This window comes from Tursiops truncatus, chromosome 3 (genome assembly GCF_011762595.2).
Source record: "Tursiops truncatus isolate mTurTru1 chromosome 3, mTurTru1.mat.Y, whole genome shotgun sequence".
In the NCBI taxonomy this organism is placed as follows: Eukaryota; Metazoa; Chordata; class Mammalia; order Artiodactyla; family Delphinidae; genus Tursiops; species Tursiops truncatus.
This window is the reverse complement of record NC_047036.1, coordinates 64,785,501-64,805,025: the sequence shown is the minus strand read 5'-3', so window position 1 is coordinate 64,805,025 and position 19,525 is coordinate 64,785,501. Positions and strand designations below refer to the sequence as shown.

Genomic DNA, 19,525 nt, shown 5'->3' with positions numbered 1-19,525 from the left:
TGGGCTCTTCAGAATATCCTGCAGGGACATTTATCTGATCTAGACAGTAACCATCCACCCTCTACCACTGCTGAGGTCCCTTTACACCTCCTGGCTTGAGCAGGACAATGGAAAAATAGGTCCAGCACAGCTATTCTCTGAAGTGACCATATTAAACAGATTGAACAGTGTCCCCTGCTTCCCACTCTTACTCTCAACTCCCTTTAGCCTTGCTCCAGCAGAAAACAGCAGATCAGCAAATCCATGGATAAGGCAATGCTCAACTAGGCAATGAAATGTCCCCTCTCCCAACTGTAAAGTACTCCATACTTTACAAGTGGTTCTTTGGAGAACAAAGAGAGGTTTGTGAGGGAGGGAATCGTTTCTCAGTACAACTCTGCACTTCTGCTCGCTGAATCCTATTCTCATATTGGGGTGGGGTGGGGGATCCCAGTTCTTCAGGAATGGTTCCTCTGAGCAGTCTCTGCAGGCAGGTTTCTGACCCCAGTGGCTAGTAGATTATTCATAGCAATCCAAATATAGAAAATCAGTTACTCAAAAGTCTTTTGTCCTCGGCTTGGGGCCTTAGCTGCAATTCAGAAGCAAGATAAAAAGGTCCCACTCAACACACTGTTATATGGTTATTTTAAAATCTAAAGTATGCATTAAATTCTACTATACTGCATATAATTATAGAAGAATTCCATTTTTACAGAAATGCCAGTTTTATTAAAAAGACTGCCCTGAAGAGGTTATTTGAATGCTACTTATTAACTTTTTATGTAAATTTTATGGTGTTTTCATGGATCCTAATTCATCAATTAAGGTATAAAAGAAGAACATTGGCATTTTTTATAAATTTCTCATATTTTTTCAAATAAAACTTTTTGTCTAATAAAATTCTTCAGACAAAGTGTAGGTTTTTCTTTTTTCCAGAAAATCAGATATTCAATCATCGATTTAGCAAATACCTGTTTGTGTACCTACTTTATACCCAATGATATTCTAGTTACTTTGGGCATATTAGCAAACAAAATAAAGATCTCTGTCCTCATAGCCTGAGCAGGGAAAGAGAGACATTAAACAATAAACATAATAAATAAGTAAATTACTGAGCATGTTAGAAGCTGAATAATAGTATGAGAAAAAGAAAATGTAGAAGAGGATAAGGGAAATCAGGAGTGAGGCTGTAGGTAGGTGGACCAAGTAGTTTGAAATATTGAATAGGGTGGTCAGGGAAGCCTCAGAAAGAAGGTGACACGTGAGGAAACACATGGGATGGGAGGATAGAGGGATGGGGGCAGTTAGTCATATCTGGAAGAAGAGGGTTCTAAACAGAGGGCCCAGCCAATTCAGAGGCCCCCAGGAGGCAGTGTTTGTCTGGTGTGTTTGAGGAACAGCAAGAAAGTCAGTGTGCCTGGCTGCCCTAATATTATGAGGTTATGAAAAGGAGTGAAGAGTAATATAGGCGGTAAACTGAGAGTAAGGACACCAAATGAAAAAAGTATTTCAAGGAGAAAAGAATGATCAACCCTTGTCAAATACTACTAAAAGATCAAAGAATTTACCAGTGAGCTTAGCAGCAATAAATTTAGAGGTCGCCGATAACATTACATAATAACATTGGACCCAATGATTCATTCTACTAAAAAGGAATTTTACTATTTAATGAAAATTCTTGTAAAACAAATAGGTTTTTAACTACTAGTCAATGACCCATTTATTTCAAACAATATATTATACAATGAAATGAAATACAATGAGATGCATTTACACAAATAAAAAACCTGGCAGAGGACTTCCCTGGTGGTGCAGTGGTTAAGAATCCGCCTGCCAATGCAGGGGACACAGGTTCGAGCCCTGGTCCGGGAAGATCCCACATGCCGCCAAGCAACTAAGCCCGTGCACCCCAACTACTGAGCCTGCACTCAGAGCCCGCAAGCCACAACCACTGAGCCTGCATGCCACAACTACTGAAGCCCGCACGCCTACTGCCTGTGCTCCGCAACAAAGAAAAACCACTGCAATGAGAAGCCCGTGCACCGCATTGAAGAGTAGCCCCCGCTCGCCTCAACTAGAGAAAGCCCATGCGCAGCAACAAAGACCCAATGCAGCCAAAAATTAATTAATTAATTAATTAAATTTTTAAAAAAAAGAAATGCATATAGAGTGCTTACTACACTAAGCACCAAGGATATAGAAGTGAGGGTACAGAAACAAAATTCCTGCAGTCAAGGAGCTTTCAGACTACTGTGGGGAATCAGGCAAGTATACAGATAACCACCATACAAAATTGTGCGTCAATTATATGAAACTACAGAGAAGGGGCAGGCTTCTAAGCCAAACTTGAGGGTGGGGTTACCTATCTGCTTAAATTTAATCTCAGAAAAATATGTAGTGATTATGGGCAAAAGACTTAACCAAACAAATCACAAAGGAAGGTACAATAAACTAATAAACATATGAAAAGGTGCTCAAATGAACTAGTTTTTAGGAAAATGCAAATTAAAATCATCCTGTGGCGTCAGGAGGCAGGACTTCAAATCTTCTCCAAAAAACAACTTGGAAATTGTTCAAAATTGTTAAAAAAAAAAAAAAAAAAACCATTTCAGGATTCTGGTAATCAACCAAAGTCAAATAACTTAGTAAGAAGTACTTATTAATGAAACACTGTTGAAATTAGGGTAAGAACAGTGGGACTCTGTGACACTCCTGCCTGGGGCTGCTGCCATTCCTCCCCTGTGGTCAGGTGGTCAGGGATAGGGTTCTCCCTGGACCGTAGGCTAGGGCAGCTTCAAGGCCAGAGAGGCTCAATTGATCTGGAGCCAAAGATGAAAATATGCAGTCCAGCAGCATCGCCAGCAAATGTAGCAATCTCAGGAGCAAGTCTGAGGTAGCCATCCCAGTTGGGACAAGCAACCTCCTGACAACAAAACCATAAAGGTAATAGGTAGATCCTGGAAATGAGAGACCACAGAGGGGCTTGAACTCTGCAAACAACCCTGGCTGCCTCCACCCACATGCCTCAAGAAAACCATACTGTCCTCAAGTCCTGGGCTGATGGTGGAGCTGCTCACATGAACAGAGGACATGGAAGAAACTAGAAGGCAGGGCAGAGTAGAAACCTGCCTGAACTTTGAATGTGCTCCCCAACCCACATATAGATCGTTTGGGAAGGGTGGAAGTCTTACTCCATCCATCATGCTCAGGTGTCCAAGCATAACCTCTGACCAATCACTGACCATAAAGTTATGCATAAATGAATGTTGAGCAAACAAAGCCAGACTCAAAATAGTGCATCTTTTTTAGACGTGAGCTGTGTATGCTTAGCTAAAGACCCTAAACTATATCCTGAAATAATGGAGAATAACTAAAGGGTCTTAACCAGGGAGTAATGGATTGGAAATGCGTTTTATAACATCACTCTGTCAGGGTGGAAGTCAGATTAGCGGAGAGCGAGATCAGAGACAGAAAGCAGAAACAATGGCCTGAGCCAAGACAGTGGCAATGGGAAAGGAGGGCAGAGGAGGCAGAGGTAAGCCAATGTGAGAGATTTTTAAAGGTGGAATAAACTGATATAATGATCCATCAGGTCTAGGTATTGAGGAGACAGAGGAATGTAAAAGCCTTCAGGTTTATGGCCTGAGCCAGAAGGATGGTAGAGCCATCTACTAAAAAAAAGAAGTCAACTGACAGGAGGTTGAAAGATGAGGAGCTCAATTTTCGGAGCTTGAGGTTACCAAACTCTAATCTGTGAGATCACTTATGTGATTAAACTTTGTACAAAGGCTATTATTTAGAAGCAGATAAATAAATGGAAATTCGGGACTGTAGTGGTCCAAAGACCTGGGTCCTTGCTCCAGTGGTAGCTCAGACTTGGGCAGGTCAATTGTTATCTCGGTGTCCAAGTTTATTCGTTTATTTAAGTTATCTTGACACAAAATGAAGAAAACAAGACTGCCCCATATACTTACAAAGTGTTGTCAGCCTAAAAAAGGATGCTGTAAAGCAAGAATACATGTGATTGCTGCTATAGCATGCAATTAGTTCTGGAAATTGTCACTAAAACAATATGACCAAAATGAAGCCATATATTTTGGAAAAGAAACCATATTTTTGCTATGTCAGATGACATGGAAAGCACCAAATAATTATTTTTAAAAGCACTAGAAGTAGTATGACAGTTCATTTAGGTAACCAGTTACAACATATACCTAGCAGAATCAGTCTTTAAAGTGAACACCTATTCTGTTCCTAAAAGGGAAGATAATGTTTTAGATATGTAATTTCACTCCAATATTTTAAATTTAAAAGAACAACCATTAAAATCCCATTTAGGAAATTTAGCAACACGTGTTTAAGAGGACCTAAAAATGAAAGCCTACACATGAGGGAAATTCACCAAAACAACCACAATTGTATTAGGGTAATGTGATTCTTTTATGATTTTTTTTTTCTATTTCTACAAACATTCAAGATCAGGGTAATGCTGTCTGTAACTGGAGGCCCAATCCAAGGCTTTAGAAATAAGCATTTTTCGAGTTCAAGCATGAAATTAACTCATAATAGATCAGAGCAGATGGGCAAATTACCCTAAAGAGACAGAATAGCTCCCCAGTCTGCAAGATTTGGCTATAATCAAATGGTGACTAAAAGAGACTGGTCAGTCATTAAAACTTAAAAAAAAAAAAAAAAAAAATGAGATCAGTGGAGGAAACATTAGCATTGCCCACTACACTATTCAAGAAAGAGATTTCCTACCCTACATATCATTACTTTAAACAACTTGGCCTCAAATGGTAAGATTATCCCTACTGCAGAGCCAGATGTATGATGCCACTCTTAGATTATGCCACTAAATATTTCATTCATATAACTACACATGAGAATTTGTACTCATTCTGTGTTCACGCAATTGTGATTTGCCCACTTACAAAACAAAATGAATCATCACAATGACAGGAGCATTCCAGTTCATTTGACAATTCTATTCATTATAAATTAATAAATTAGATTCTGATATATATATATATCAGGATACAAATGTCAAAGGATATATATATATATACATATATATATATATATAATTTGACATTGCTCGATGTGGATCCCTCTTTGAGAGACATTCTATCTGAATTCCATTCTATCCATTCTATTCTATCTGAATCTGAGGGTCAGATCCTGGGCTTGATAAACTTACCAGTGTTAACTCCCTAGGAGACTTTTTGAAATAGAGTCTGCCAGCCTGCTCAATGAACCCAAACATCACTGTCAGCCAAGAATGTGCTTTTAATTGTTAAATGTGCACAATTACTATCACTGTTTAAGTTCAATTGATAAATTTGTAAAGTATTACAGCTTTCCTTTCTGATACTCTTGATAGTCTTTAAAAATGGTGTTCAAAAATATTTAATTCACAAGTAATACAACTTGTTCTTCTTGAAGTGATTGCTTAAGATTTGCATATGCTTAAGTGACAGATCATATCATAACACACAATAAATTATGAATGAAAAACCTAGTGTAACTATGAGTCAATGTTTGTTACAAAAACACAGCATGCTGCTCCAAGTGCATTTTTCTCCTAATCTCCAAAGATAAACTAAAAAAACTCTACTTTAGTCTAATCAAGAGACTATGTGAATGCAATATATTTAATCTTTATCTAGTGACATTTGGGGCCAGAAATGATATTTCATTAACTCACAGTAGATGACTTAAACAAATACAGCATTACACTAAAACTAATAGCAATAACATGCTCACAGCCACCCTAAAAAGGATTAATACTGGGATATATAAAAAATGTTTTTAATAAGCTGGAGGAAGAAGAATAAAAGTTAAGCAAAATTAAGTATTTCAGGCCAACAAATGTATTTATTTGTTACTCACATAAAGCAATATTATACTTAAGAAACCTGTGGGAAACGTCTATTCTTTTCATAAACCTTAAAATTGTCACTAAATTTTAGCAAAGAATCTGTCTAAGGATATTGTGTACATAGAGATCAAAAAGTATAAGAGGATAGTTAATATTTCACCTTTAAAATAGAAAGCCTTACTTCCAACAACTCAATGTATAAATACCACAAAAATGAATGCATAGGCAAAGTAAAATAACCGTATTTAAGATATTAATTCCATTATTTACTCTCGAATTTGATTATGTTTCTGATAGAACTAGCCAGTAGGATTTATACAGTATCAGCAAATTGGAGACATGATGAAAAATTAGTCTTACTAGACACACATAGAAAGCACTTTTAACTCTCTTTAATAATGTCGTGCTTCAAAATAAAAGAAATGAAATCTCTTAACAGAATGAGGCTATGTAATTCAAGATGTCATAATCTAACGGAAATGCACCCCCCAATTCTGTTTAGTTCTCTACTTTATAAATCCCTAAGTCAAAATTGTAGAAATAATGGGTGAACTTCGAAGATGTCATGCTAAGTGAAATAAGCCAGTCACAAAAAGATAAATACTGTATGATTCCCCCTATATGAACTACCTAGAGTAGTCAAATTCATAGAAAGTAGAAGGGTAGTTGCCAGGGGCTGGGGAAGGAGGAATGAGGAGTTAGTGTTTAAGGGGTATAGAGTTTTGATTTTGCAAGATGAAAACAGTTCTGGAACTTGGTTGCACAACAATGTGAATGTACTTAAGGCTACTGAACTATACACTTAAAAATGGTTAAGATGATAAATTTTATGTTATGTATATATGTATTTTACCATAATTTTTTAAATAAATAAAAATTTGTAGAAATAATATTTTATGTCTCTAGAGTCTTTTTCTGAGATTATTAATTTTAATATTAATGATAAATAAATTTAAAGTGCACTTGAAAAACCCATAATTTTAAGACATATGGGGGAAGGGGAAAAAAGAAAGTCAACTTAATTGAGATATATCATGTCACTTCATGATATATGCTTTAAAACAGTATATTCCTGGCTGTGAGTTGGTAATTGTGGGAGCTAAGTGATAGGTACATGGGAATTCATTATACTATTCTCTTTGCTTTTGTATGCTTAAAATTTTTCATAATAAGACATTAAAAAAAAGATATCTGTGCAAATAAACAAAGTGAGAAATTCAGCACGGCAGCAGGATTGATGGGAAGGGTAGGGTGGGTTTTCTAACAAGATAGTGTTAAAAGATGGAATGAAGTAAGATATGGAAATATTTTAGAATCTATTTTAAAAATATGAATTTGATGTAATTAGGATAATGTTGAAGGGTTTTAAGAAAATCAATGTGAATTAATCATAGTGAAAGACTACTGAAAGGAAGGAATTAAAACGGAATTAAAAATCAGGAATCAAGGGCTTCCCTGGTGGTGCGGTGGTTGAGAGTCCGCCTGCCGATGCAGAGGACACGGGTTCGTGCCCCGGTCCGGGAGGATCCCACATGCCGCGGAGCGGCTGGGCCCATGAGCCATGACCGCTGAGCCTGCGCGTCCGGAGCCTGTGCTCCGCAACGGGAGAGGCCACAACAGTGAGAGGCCCGCGTATCGCAAAAAAAAAAAAAATCAGGAATCAAAAAGAAATTTAAATTGTTTAAATTTCTAAGAATAAAATTTAAAATTTTTACTCTATATAAATTAGGAAATAAGCCCTTTCAAGAAGGGTTCCTAAGCTGTCAGGGAAATAATCAAAATATTTCTAGTGTGCTGCTATGAAATTTCAAAATATAATCAAGTAGGTTTAACTGAAGAGACAGGGATTAATAGGGGGTGGGGAGCAGAGGCCTTTTAATTCTTCTTTAAGAATAACAGGACTTCCATGGCGTTCCAGTGGTTAAGACTCTGTGCTTCCATTGCAGAGGGCATGGGTTTGATCCCTGGTCTTGTAAGGTCCCTCATGCCGCCTGCATGCCGTGCAATGCGGCCAAAATAAATAAAATAAAATAAAATAAACAATTCTTCTGCATATCATTGTAAATCAAAGTAAATCAACTATACTTCAATTTAAAATTTTTTAAAAAAACGAGTAACATACAAAATAATCTAGTGTTATTTGTATAAAATTTAATCTCAAAATTAGTATTAATAGAATAGAATATTTTGTTTTCAGTACCTGAATGGTCTCTCTTCCTGTTTCTGCTATACAAAAGTGAGAGAATATAGTTGAAAAGCTATGGGAAATTATTTTACCAATAACCTGTAAAAGGTGATATCACAGAACTAATGTACTCATATCCAGTGAGTAAAAACACAAAAACAAAAGAAAAAATTTTAGAAGGCAAGTTGCTTTGAAGTTTTAAACTGCACAAATTCCCAAAAGGGCTCTGAATCTAAGACAAGGCTAAAAACATATGCTATGATGAATAAAGTTTAGGGTGAAGAATAAATTGTGATGACGCGGAAGAAAAGGAAGCATATATGTAATATACAAAGAGGTAGAGAGAACAGTACCAAAATTAAACCTATATACACATTACTTAGATTCAATATATGTCATGATTTTGCCACATTTGCTTCATCTATCCCTGGTATATTTTTTTCTTTGCTAACATCATTAGTATCATTTTATACCTTAGTCCATAATCAAATATCCCCAACTGTCTCAAAAAAGGTCCTTTTACAGTTGATTTGAGTCAGGGTCCAAAGAAGGTTCACACATCACATTAGGCTATGCCTCCTGATTTCTATTAATTTAGAGTAGTGCTATTCAAAATGTGGTCTGAACTGGTGCCAATTCAAGAACTAATTGTAAATTACCAGTCCCAAAACTGTTCTCAATCTGCAAACTCTTTGTTATGGGTCAATACGATAAATTCAGAAAAGGAAAGTAAGGACTTGGAAATTTTCATAGCAAGTTGACACTGTCAACACACCCAAGTGCATGGTCAGTGGACCCATCTAGTGAACCAGGCTGGTAATCTCACCCTCCCGTGATTGAGTCTCACATGATCTGAGCTGCACACTAGTTTTGCGCACCGGGACAGCTTACTGGTCGCTGCCCCAAGGATATTTTAAAAACAAAACAAAACAAAAAACTGGTCCTTAATTCTAAATAGTTAGAAGTGCAGTCCTCCTCCTCACTTCTTTATCCTACCATTAACTTTTTAAGGAAACTGGGTCAAATGTCCTTTAGATTTCTGAATTTTTCTATTTGCTTCCTGTGGTGTCAATTAACTTGGTCCTCTATCACTTGTCTTCCTTAATTGGTTCTATTCAGGTTCATCTTTGGGGGCAAGAATATTCCATAGACTGTGCTCTGTGATTCAGGTTATAAAACTTCAGAAAGTACATAATATCTGGATATTCTATTTTTAGTAATGATAAGATTGAATGCTAGGTTCAGGTAATGATAAGTCAATCCCTCTTTTGTAAATTTCACATCAATTTTTCACCTTATATTTTCATCTACTGATTATTGTTGACTAATTCATTTCATTAGGGATTGAAAAGTGGTGACTTTCTAATTCTATCATCCTTTCCATATTTATTAGATGGAATTCTCAGGGAAAAAACAATTTTCCTTATCAAATTAGGCTATTTAGTTACTATGAGATATAATTCATGCAGGAAAGACAGGATAAATGCTTATTTCTTTCCTCTTGACTAACAATTTTCAGACCAAGGAGTTGATGAGTTGATGTCCTAGATACTCCCAATGGTGTTCAATGAGTTAGGTTTGGAGTCTCTTCTGCTCCACTCACTCTCTCTCTCTCTCTTTTTCCCCACCCCCCCATCCCTCCCTCCTTCTCTAACATTATGAGCCCATGGGTTTTTAAGATATATACAGACATATATTGGTGATATAAAGGGCTAGGCTTCAGAACTCCACAATAAAGCAAATATCAAAATACAGCGAGTCACATGAATTTTTTGGTTTCCCAATGCATATAAAAGTTATGTTTACACTATACTAAGTTATGTTTCCCAATGCATATAAAAGTTATGTATACACTATATTAAGTGTGCAATAGCATTAGGTCTAAAAACACATTGTATGAACAAAAAATACTTTATTGCTAGAAAATGTTAACCATCATCTGAGCCTCCAGTGAGTCATAATCATTTTGCTGGTGGAGTGTCTTGTCTCGATGTTGATGGCTGCTGACTCATCAGGGTGGTGGTCACTGAAGGTTGGGATGGCTGTGGCAATTTCTTAAAATAAGACAACAATGAAGTTTGCAACATCAACTGACCACTTCTTTCACCAACGATGTCTCTGTAGTATGCAATGCTGTTTGATAGCATTTTACCCATTTTGAATTTCTTTCTAAACTGGAGTCAGTCCTCTCAAATGCTGCTTCTGCTTTATCAACTAAGTTTATGTCATATTCTAAATCCTTTGTTGTCAGTTCGTCACAGCATCTTCACCAGGAGTAGATTCTATCTCACGAAACCACTTTCTTTGCTCACCCGTAAGAAGCAACTCCTCATCTGTTCAAGTTTTATCATGAGATTGCTGTAAGTCAGTCACATCTTCAGGCTCCACTTCTAATGCTAGTTCTCTTGCTATTTCTACTACATCTGCAGTGACTTCCTCCACTGAAGTCTTGAACCCCTCAAAGTCATCCATGAGGATTGGTCAACTTCTTCCAAACTCCTGTTAATGTTGACATTTTGACTCCTTCCCATGAATCACAGTGTTCCTAATGGCACCTAGAATGGTGAGTCCTTTCCAGGAGGCTTTCAATTGACTTTGCCCAGATCCAACTGAGGAATCACTATCTTTGGCAGCTATAACCTTATGAAATGTATCTCTTACAAAATGTGACTTGAAAGTTGAAATTACTCGAACCATGGGCTGCAGAATGGATGTTGTGTTAGTAAGCATGAAAACAATATTAATCTTGTACATCTCCATCAGGGCTCTTGGGTGACTAGGTACATTGTCAATGACCAGTACTATTTTGAAATGAATCTTTTTTTCTGAACAGTATGTCTCAACAGTGGGCTTAATATATTCAGTTAACCACTTATAAATAGATGTGCTATCATCCAGGCTTTTTTGCTCCATTTATAGAACACAGGCAGAGTAGATTTAGCATAACCTAAAGGGCCCTAAAATTTTCAGAATGATAAATGAGCACTGGCTTCCACTTAAAGTCACCAGCTGTATTAGCCCCTAACAAGATAGTCAGCCTTTATGTCTTTGAAGTTTTGAAGCCAGGCATTGACTTCTCCTTTCCAGCTGTGAAAGTCCTAGATGGCATCTTCTTCCAATAGAAGGCTGTTTTGTCTACACTGAAAATTTGTTGTTTAGTGTAGGTACCTTAATTGATGATCTTAGCTAGATCTTCTGGATAACTTGCTGCAGCTTCTACATTCAGCCCTTGCTGCTTCACCTCACACTTCTATGTTATGGAGATAGTTTCTTTCCTGAAACCTCATGAGCCAAACTCTGCTATCTTCAAACTTTTCTTCTGTAACACCCTCACCTTTCTCAGCTGTCACAGAATTGAAGAGATAGGGCCTTCCTCTGGATTAGGCTTCGGCTTATGGGAAGTCGTCCTGGTTTGGTCTTCTATCCCAACCACTAAAACTTTCTTCTTATCAGTAGTAAGGCTGTTTCACTTTCTTATCATTTGCATATTCACTGGAGTAGCACACTTAACTTCCTTCAAGAGCTTCTGCTTTGCATCCACAGCTTGGCTAACTGTTTGGTGCAAGAGGCCTAGGTTTTCATCTACTCAGCTTTTGACATGCCTTCCTCACTAAGCTCAATCATTTCCAGTTTCTGATTCAAAGTGAAGATAGGCAATGCTTACTTTCACTTGAGCACTTAGAGCCCATTTTAGGGTTATTAATTGGCCTAATTTCAATATTGCTGTGTCTCAGGAAATAGGGAGGCCCGAGGAGAGGGACAGAGATGGGGCAATGGCCAGTCAGTGGAGCAGTCAGAACACACACATTTATTAAGTTCGCTGTCTTAATGGACAGGATTCCTGGCACCCTCAAACAATCACAATACTAACATCAAAGATCACTGGTCACAGATCACCATAACAAATATAATAATGAAAAAGTTTGAAATACTGTGAGAATTATCAAAATATGACACAGAGACACGATTAAGCAAATGTTGTTGGAAAAGTGGTACCAATAGACTTGCTCGAGGCAGGGTTACCACAAAACTTCAATTTGTAAAACATGCAATATCCATAAAGTGCAATAAAGCAAAGTGCAATAAAACAACGTAACCCTATAATGTGTTTCAAACAATTGCATTCATTGTTATTTACCATCTCTGCTCCCCTTATTGTAGAGAATTCAGAACAATACACTACAGACAATTACGGTATATTTGGTGCTAATAGATTTTCATGAAGGTTTCTGAAAACCTAACTACAATTTCATTCATAGCTTTATTTCTATAACAAAAGATGCTGAAAATTTCAAACAACCAACTAAAAATTATAACCACAATATAACTGTCCACGTGCCAGAAACTGTGCTAAACTTTTTGAATGCAAATCTCATTTAACGTATACAATAGCCATGTTAGGTGAGTATTACTATTATTCCTATTTTATAGATAAAGAAAATGAAGTTTGGAGACATTAAGTAATTTGTCTAAAATCCAGTTAGTAAATGGTAGAGTCAGGATTTGTACTCAGGTCTATCTAACTCTGAAGCCCATGCTATTAACCACTATCTTTAATATCTGACAGACCATCATGTTAAACAATGGCTCTCAACAAAAGTGTACCGCCTTCCTGAAGCGTTTGGAGATGATGGGGGTAGGAGAACAAGAAGAACTATCCTGCCCAGATGCCAATAGAATTAAGCCCCACTGAAAAAATACTGATTTAGAAGTATTCTCCTTAATCTGCATACCTCCAGATATAAAAATTAGGACTATTTTGATTATTTTAAGAAACTTCTTCCTTTCAAAAATTTTAAATTATTTACATGTTTCATTAATTCACATTGCTTTTCTCATCAACTTTGCAGGAAAAAATGATGCTTTGCCTTATATAAAAAGTTGAATTATACCAATTCTCTAAACATTGTCATAATTATTTTAAAATTAAAAAATAAAATGGGTGGTACCAAAGTGATTTGTGAACAAACCTGAACGTATGAGTGACAATATATGTACTCTTTAAAGGAGCCTCTACATACAGGGATAAACAAAGGTTTTTTAAAAAATAAGGGGCAAAAAGGGGCAGAGAGAGGCATTAAAAAGTTGTATTAGGAAACTTTTGGGGATAACGGATATGTTCACTCTCATGATTGTAGTGAAGGTTCAAGGTCCGTACATAGGTGAAAACTGATCAAATTATACACTTTAAATATGTGCAGTTTATTGTTTGTCAATTATACATCAATACAACTATTTTTAATATAAAAATTAATTTCTGGAGCCTAAAAAGTAAAAGAATATTCTAAGTATTGTCTCCAAACAGTCCCACAAAGCCTGAGATGTAATACAGATGGAAGGTTAAAGGAAATAAAGTGACTGATTCACAATTTCCTTCTTAAACTGGGTACAGAACTGCAGAAATTAAGTAGTAAAAATACTAATATTCCAAAATACAGAAGAGAGGGATCTCCTTGCTGGAGTCCCTTTTCCTAATTCAGATCAACAGCATGCACTGAAGCAGGGCTGGGTGAGAAACCACAGTCAACACCATGCAGACATCCAGTCCCAGAAGTCACCCACTGGCCACACAGAGCCCACATATTATACATCACTGGCATGCTGGGTTTGGTCCTCACTGTGTTTAAAAAATATCTTTTTTAATTAGTTGCCAACCTTTAAAAATTTAGATTTTATCCCCAAATCTTTTTTACTTTTCTTGGAAGATCTGGTAAAACCCTAGGCCCATGTTTCCAACCTGGTCTCAGGCCAAGCACTCTGGTCAGCCACAGGCCCCAAGACTCAGTGTCCATTCTGTCTTGTCCCTGGCAGCTTGACCCACTTACATTACCCAACCAGGTCTTCACAGACTTTTGAGTTTGCAGTCCTTACCCTAAGGCTATAAAGATTTTCTCTGATGAATGTTTTGTTTTGTTTTGATACTATCTACAGGCTTACCCCCACATTAAAGAGAACAGCCCTTAATTAGAGGTGCAATTCTTACTCCAAAGGGTAGGGAACTCAGCAGAAAGTGGCAGCAAACAAGAAACTAGACTTAGCCATACCCATCCGTGAAGTAGAGGCCAGGCCAGAATAAAAACAAATCCTGGAAACTGGTTCTTATGGCACTAGTTTCAACAAATTCAGTGAAGAAACTTCTGACATAAAATTTGTCTCTTGGAGATCTTCCCCAGAGTCTCCCAACACACACACATACATACACACACACACACACACACACACACACACACACACATACATACACACACAGACCCAACTTCCTACCTTTCTGCTCCCCAACTCTGCTAGGTCACTGAAATGGTAACAGGAATCTCTATTATCCTGCTTGCAACTTAAGATAAAAGAAAAATTCTTTTTTTTTTTTTTTAACCTGGTGAAAAGGGAAAGTTCCCAAGGAATAATCACACAAATTATTACAGGACAAAAGGGGTCAGAAACCTATTCTCATTCAATGAATAAACAACCAACGTTTTAATCATTACATATCAGAAGCATTAATATTAAAGTCAGGAAGAAGACAAAGAGAGCTGTTATTACTATTAACATTTTTCTACTCAGTTCATAAATAGTAGGGAGAAATATTACAAAGAAGGCAACAAAAAACTCCTCATTTGCAGATAACCTCACTCTACCTAGAAGACACAAGAGAAATCACTGAAAAATTATGAAAATTAACAGGAGAATTCAATAAGATGACTGAATGGTTACAAAATTAATATACAAAAATTAGCAGTTCTTTTATATGTCAATAATAATCATAGAAGAAATAAGATGAATAAAAATTCAAACACAATAGCAAACAAAATTTTTAAATACTCAGGAACAAAATTAATAAAAGATGCTAGTAAGGTCATGTTATCCTAGAGCAAGAGATGCCTTAAAAGTTTATGAACTGTCCCATCACTAGCTTAGAGAGTGGGGCTAGAATCCACCACAAGAAATTGACTCTATACCTCTGAACCCTCACATGAGCTCCCCTGTCAAAGCTTAGCTGATATACGACCCAAGAGGAATCATGGCTTCTCCTCCCAGTGACAATCTAGATCTGATCAAGGCCTGCATTTCCCTAGCCTCTAGATCTGAATCATAGGAATAAGCTCAAAACTGTTCTCATTTCTCAGATTTCATATAGGAAACAGCTAATCAGCAGAGAATCAGGATTCACCACTTTTTCACGGATCAGATAAAATGTCAAGTAGAGAAAACTTACTTATTCTCTAAGAACAGTATTTCAAGGAACTCTTAAAGAGCTTTTGGCAGAGAACCTTACCAAATGTATGTGTGGAAATAAATGAGTACATAGACCTTTTACATTATTACTACTGAATAGAATCAAAAGAAAGAATGTTTTGGAAGTATTTATATTATTAAGAAATTCCCAGTGAATACAGTCCTCAATATTTCAGAATTTGTGATTATTTGACTATGGTTTGGTTTCTGGATTATCTTTCCACTCTCTGGACAAAAGTAGTTTCCTAAGAAAATTAATAGTGTAAGCAAATGGTTTGAAGCACCACAGAAGCATCTGTTTACATTCAGATAATTAATATGCTAACAACTCTTATTATTAAATTGAAGCAGTTCACCTAAGGACTTTTGTAGATAATACTTCATTAGCCTAATTATAATTGAGTATATATAGCTGAAGTAATAAAATGGACATCTGTTTTAAAACATTCTTCAATTTAAGCCTTCTACTAAATCAAACTAGCTTTCATACATTACTTTCAATTACTGAGGTTTTCGTGGGGGGGGGGGAACAAAAAAAAAACCCCATTGAAATAGAAAATAAAATTTTCTTACCTTTGAAGTTCTCCATTCCCAGCCATCGCCTATCTTCTGTGAATGTTTAATGAATTCTGCACAATAATGCTGGAACGTTTCTTCTCCAAAGAACTCATCTTCTTCCATACTAAATAACAACTGAAACATAAAAACTATTAGCATCAGCTGTGGAATGAATACTAAAAAGAATTCAGCTAATTCACTTATTTCTTTAAACAAACAAAAATTTGGGATGTATATTGGAAAATAACCTCAGAGCCACTCCAAAAAAAAAAGTGTTTTGTTTTCATCTTTCTCACCCTATCCCCCTTTTTTAATCAGGAAGAAAATGTGATCAACATGAAAACCCAGGGACTTCCCTGGTGGCACAGGGGTTGGGAATCCGCCTGCCAGTGCAGGGGACACGGGTTCAAGCCCTGGTCTGGGAGGATCCCACATGCAGCAGACCAACTAAGCCTGTGCACCACAACTACTGAGCCTGTGATCTAGAGCCCGCACTACTGAAGCCCACGTGCCTAGAGCCCGTGCTCTGCAACAAGAGAAGCCACCGCAATGAGAAGCCCACGCACTGCAACGAAGAGTAGCCCCTGCTCACGCAACTAGAGAAAGCCCGTGCACGGCAACGAAGACCCAATGTATCCAAAAATAAATAAATAAATAAATTTATTTTTTTTTTAAAAAAAAAACATGAAAACCCAAAACCTAGCTTTGTATTGATAACAAATACGTATCTATGGTTCAAAAAGTTTAGTTTGTCCATAAATTAACTTTCAAGTGTTCATTATCTCACTTCTTCTAAGCTAATGCTTCCAAACAACCTCCTCACGCTTCCTTCTCTATCTCCTACCTTAGCTCTTATATAGGCAGCATCACAGTGATTAGTGGAGCTGGGCTGTTCTTCACACCTTATATTAGAGTTCAACTCACTAACAAAAGATGTTCTAAAGCCTGAAAGTATTTGTTTTGCAAGGTGTAAGGTGATGATCACCTAATTAATTACCTACTTTATTGAGTTTACAAATGTGCCAAAAATCAAGGATTACCCACATATTTGTTATATAAATCTATCTAAAACATGAAACATTGTTTATAGAAAGAAAATTTTAGAGCAGCTGGAAGGAAACTCAGATTATATAGTTCAAGTCTCTTGATGAGAAAAGTTGGACCAAGTGAATTCCCACATTCTCCTCATTAGTGATAAGCATCATCAGGACAATTAGCACTTGTTAACTGCTTACTATGTCAGGTGCTTATGCTAGACACTTCATATTCCCATTTAATCCTCACAAAACCCAAAGGCTGCTGTTATCCTCATTCCTCAAATGAAAAAGAGTAAGTAATCTGCTCAAGAATACAAATGAGGAAAAGTTCAAACCCCAGTTTGGCTCCAGGGCCAATGATCTGTCTATACTAGCTGATTCTCAGTCCAGTGTTCTTTCTGAATATTCAAATTTAGTATGACCTACATAAGAATTTGTTCACTCATCCAACAAATACATATTGTATGTAAGTAGTAGGCACTGTGCATAGGTAAAGGTTAGATACACAAAAATGAAAAAGTGTATAGTTCTTGCCTTGTAAGAACTTATCTTGAATGAAGCATTGTAGGATGTTGAGCAGCATTCCTGGTCTCTATCCACTGGGATGCCAGTAGCGTCCCTTTCCCCAGTTGTGACAACCAAAAATGTCTCCAGACATTGCCAAAGGTTACCTGGGGGACAGTCACTCTACAGCTGCTTACTTCTCTGTCCTTCGTGGTTGCAGAAGCGTTTACCCACCTGGCAAACTCATACACATTCTACAGGTGTCCCTCCAGGATGCTTCCATCAAGATGTACCTTGTTTCTCCCACTAAACCATGAACATCTTGAGGACAAGATTCGAGTCTAATTCATCTTGGTACCCCCAGCACCCAGCTTAGTGCCTGGCTCTAGACTGAACCTGATAAACATTTGTTGGATGAATGAATAAGTAAATGAAGTATGAACTGTAAAAAAAAAAAGAACTTATCTTGCAATGAAGGGAGATAACCAGTAACAATAATTACAGCAGAAACTCTCTTATAAGACCAACCTCCATTCAACTTGCCAGATTAACTGACACAGCATCTATTCCCTCTGTAAAACAATGACTGATGTCTACAGCATGCTTTTTATGAAGCATCTCTGCTCCTATCAGTTGAGTGTACTTTCACAAACCATATTCATGTATCATAAATACATACTTTAATTAAATGCAACACAAACCAAACCAATAAAATGTAAGTAAAAAAGAAACACAACTGTTATTTCTAAGACGTAGACTTTATAAAGACTTGGAAAGACTACAAAGGTAAGTCTTCATAAGAAAAAACAAACTACTATTGAACTAGTTATAGACAATACAACTGAAAAGACTGGCTGAGGGGGAAAAAAATCATACAAATCAAGGATTATGCACTCAGATTGCGGCACAAGTGGCTTGAGTTCTTTCTTTTAAACCAAAACTAGAAATTTACAGGATGCATTCCAGGTTCAGTATAATTAAGAATGAACAATGAATTCCAATCAAGTACCCATACTCAAAGAAAATGCCTTGGTCATACATGAGAAAATTCGCAAATGAATGTTTATATGTTTTAAGTTGAAATAAAATGTTTTAAGTACAAATGTATTTTTTTAACTCTAGCTTTAGTCAGATTTCTCAATTAACAGCTCAATTCTTAATTCTGACAGCAATGCAAAAGAGGACTTCGAGTTAAAGTATATACAATGGAGTGATGCACAGATTATGGTAGGCACAAGAAGAGTTCCTTACAAAGAGGGGATGGTGTGGGAAAGTGTCTGGGGTGAGGGTGGAGATGAACCTTTAAGGTTAAGTAGTAGTTTTTGCAGGGCAAATTGTCAGTGAGTGAAGCACAGGGTTAGAATAGTGGTCCAAGCGGGGAGGACAGTGTGAACCAAGGTAAGTAAGGGTGTACAGAACCGCAAGTTTGATGTCACCAACATGATAAAGAGAGTATAGTAAGACAGAGATAGTCAAATCCCATGCAAGTTAAATCTGTCTGCCCTCACTAGTGGAGGAGAAATGGATGGGAAGGGCCTCAAAGATACCAGATAGAATAGTGATGAACTTCCTGAAAGGTCACTTGTGTGCCATGCCAGAGTTTGGACTGTCTCCACAGGAAACAGAGAATCAGACGTTGGAGCTGAAAAGGTCAGAATAGTAAATCATCGGTGGTTCTGTGGAAGATGGATCTGAAGGGTACAGCCTGAGGGCAGGGAGGAGAGTTAGAAGCTGTTGCTGGATGAGAGGTCATGAGGATCTAAAGCCAGGCAATGAAATGGAAATGAAATGGAAAGAATATGCATCTTAAGTTATGGAGGCAAGCTAAAATGAACTTAAGAGATTTGCAAGTCATCTGTTTAAAAGAGACAAATGAAACCATGAGGGTGAATACTGCCCAGCTGGAATGCATACAGCAAATTCTTAATAAGCCTTCTGGTGGGTCATGAAATTTTACACTAAATTTTGTATGTATATGCCTATCTATATTTTGGAAAGGAAAGATTCTATAATTTTCAACAGATTGTTTGAGGGGTCTTAACCAGAAAGTTAGGAACCTCTGTGCATAGTGAGAAGAGCAGTGGGTTGAGGAAGAAACCTTCAGAGCAGCAACATTTAAGGGACCTACTGAGGAAGAGGAATGAACAAAAG

At 37.0% G+C, this 19,525-nt stretch overlaps 1 protein-coding gene across 4 annotated transcripts in view; it reads right to left on the bottom strand.

Moving 5' to 3' along the window:
- The window catches only part of ATG10 (autophagy related 10), a 220,222-nt gene that overhangs the window by 189,165 nt on the left and 11,532 nt on the right, over window positions 1-19,525 (bottom strand). For all 4 annotated transcript variants that reach the window (XM_019929744.3, XM_019929745.3, XM_019929743.3 and 1 more), the window contains exon 2: window positions 15,849-15,968. In XM_019929744.3, the coding sequence (XP_019785303.2) occupies window positions 15,849-15,956 (108 nt within the window). In that variant the 5' untranslated portion in view covers window positions 15,957-15,968. The remainder of the gene's footprint in view (window positions 1-15,848; window positions 15,969-19,525) is intronic.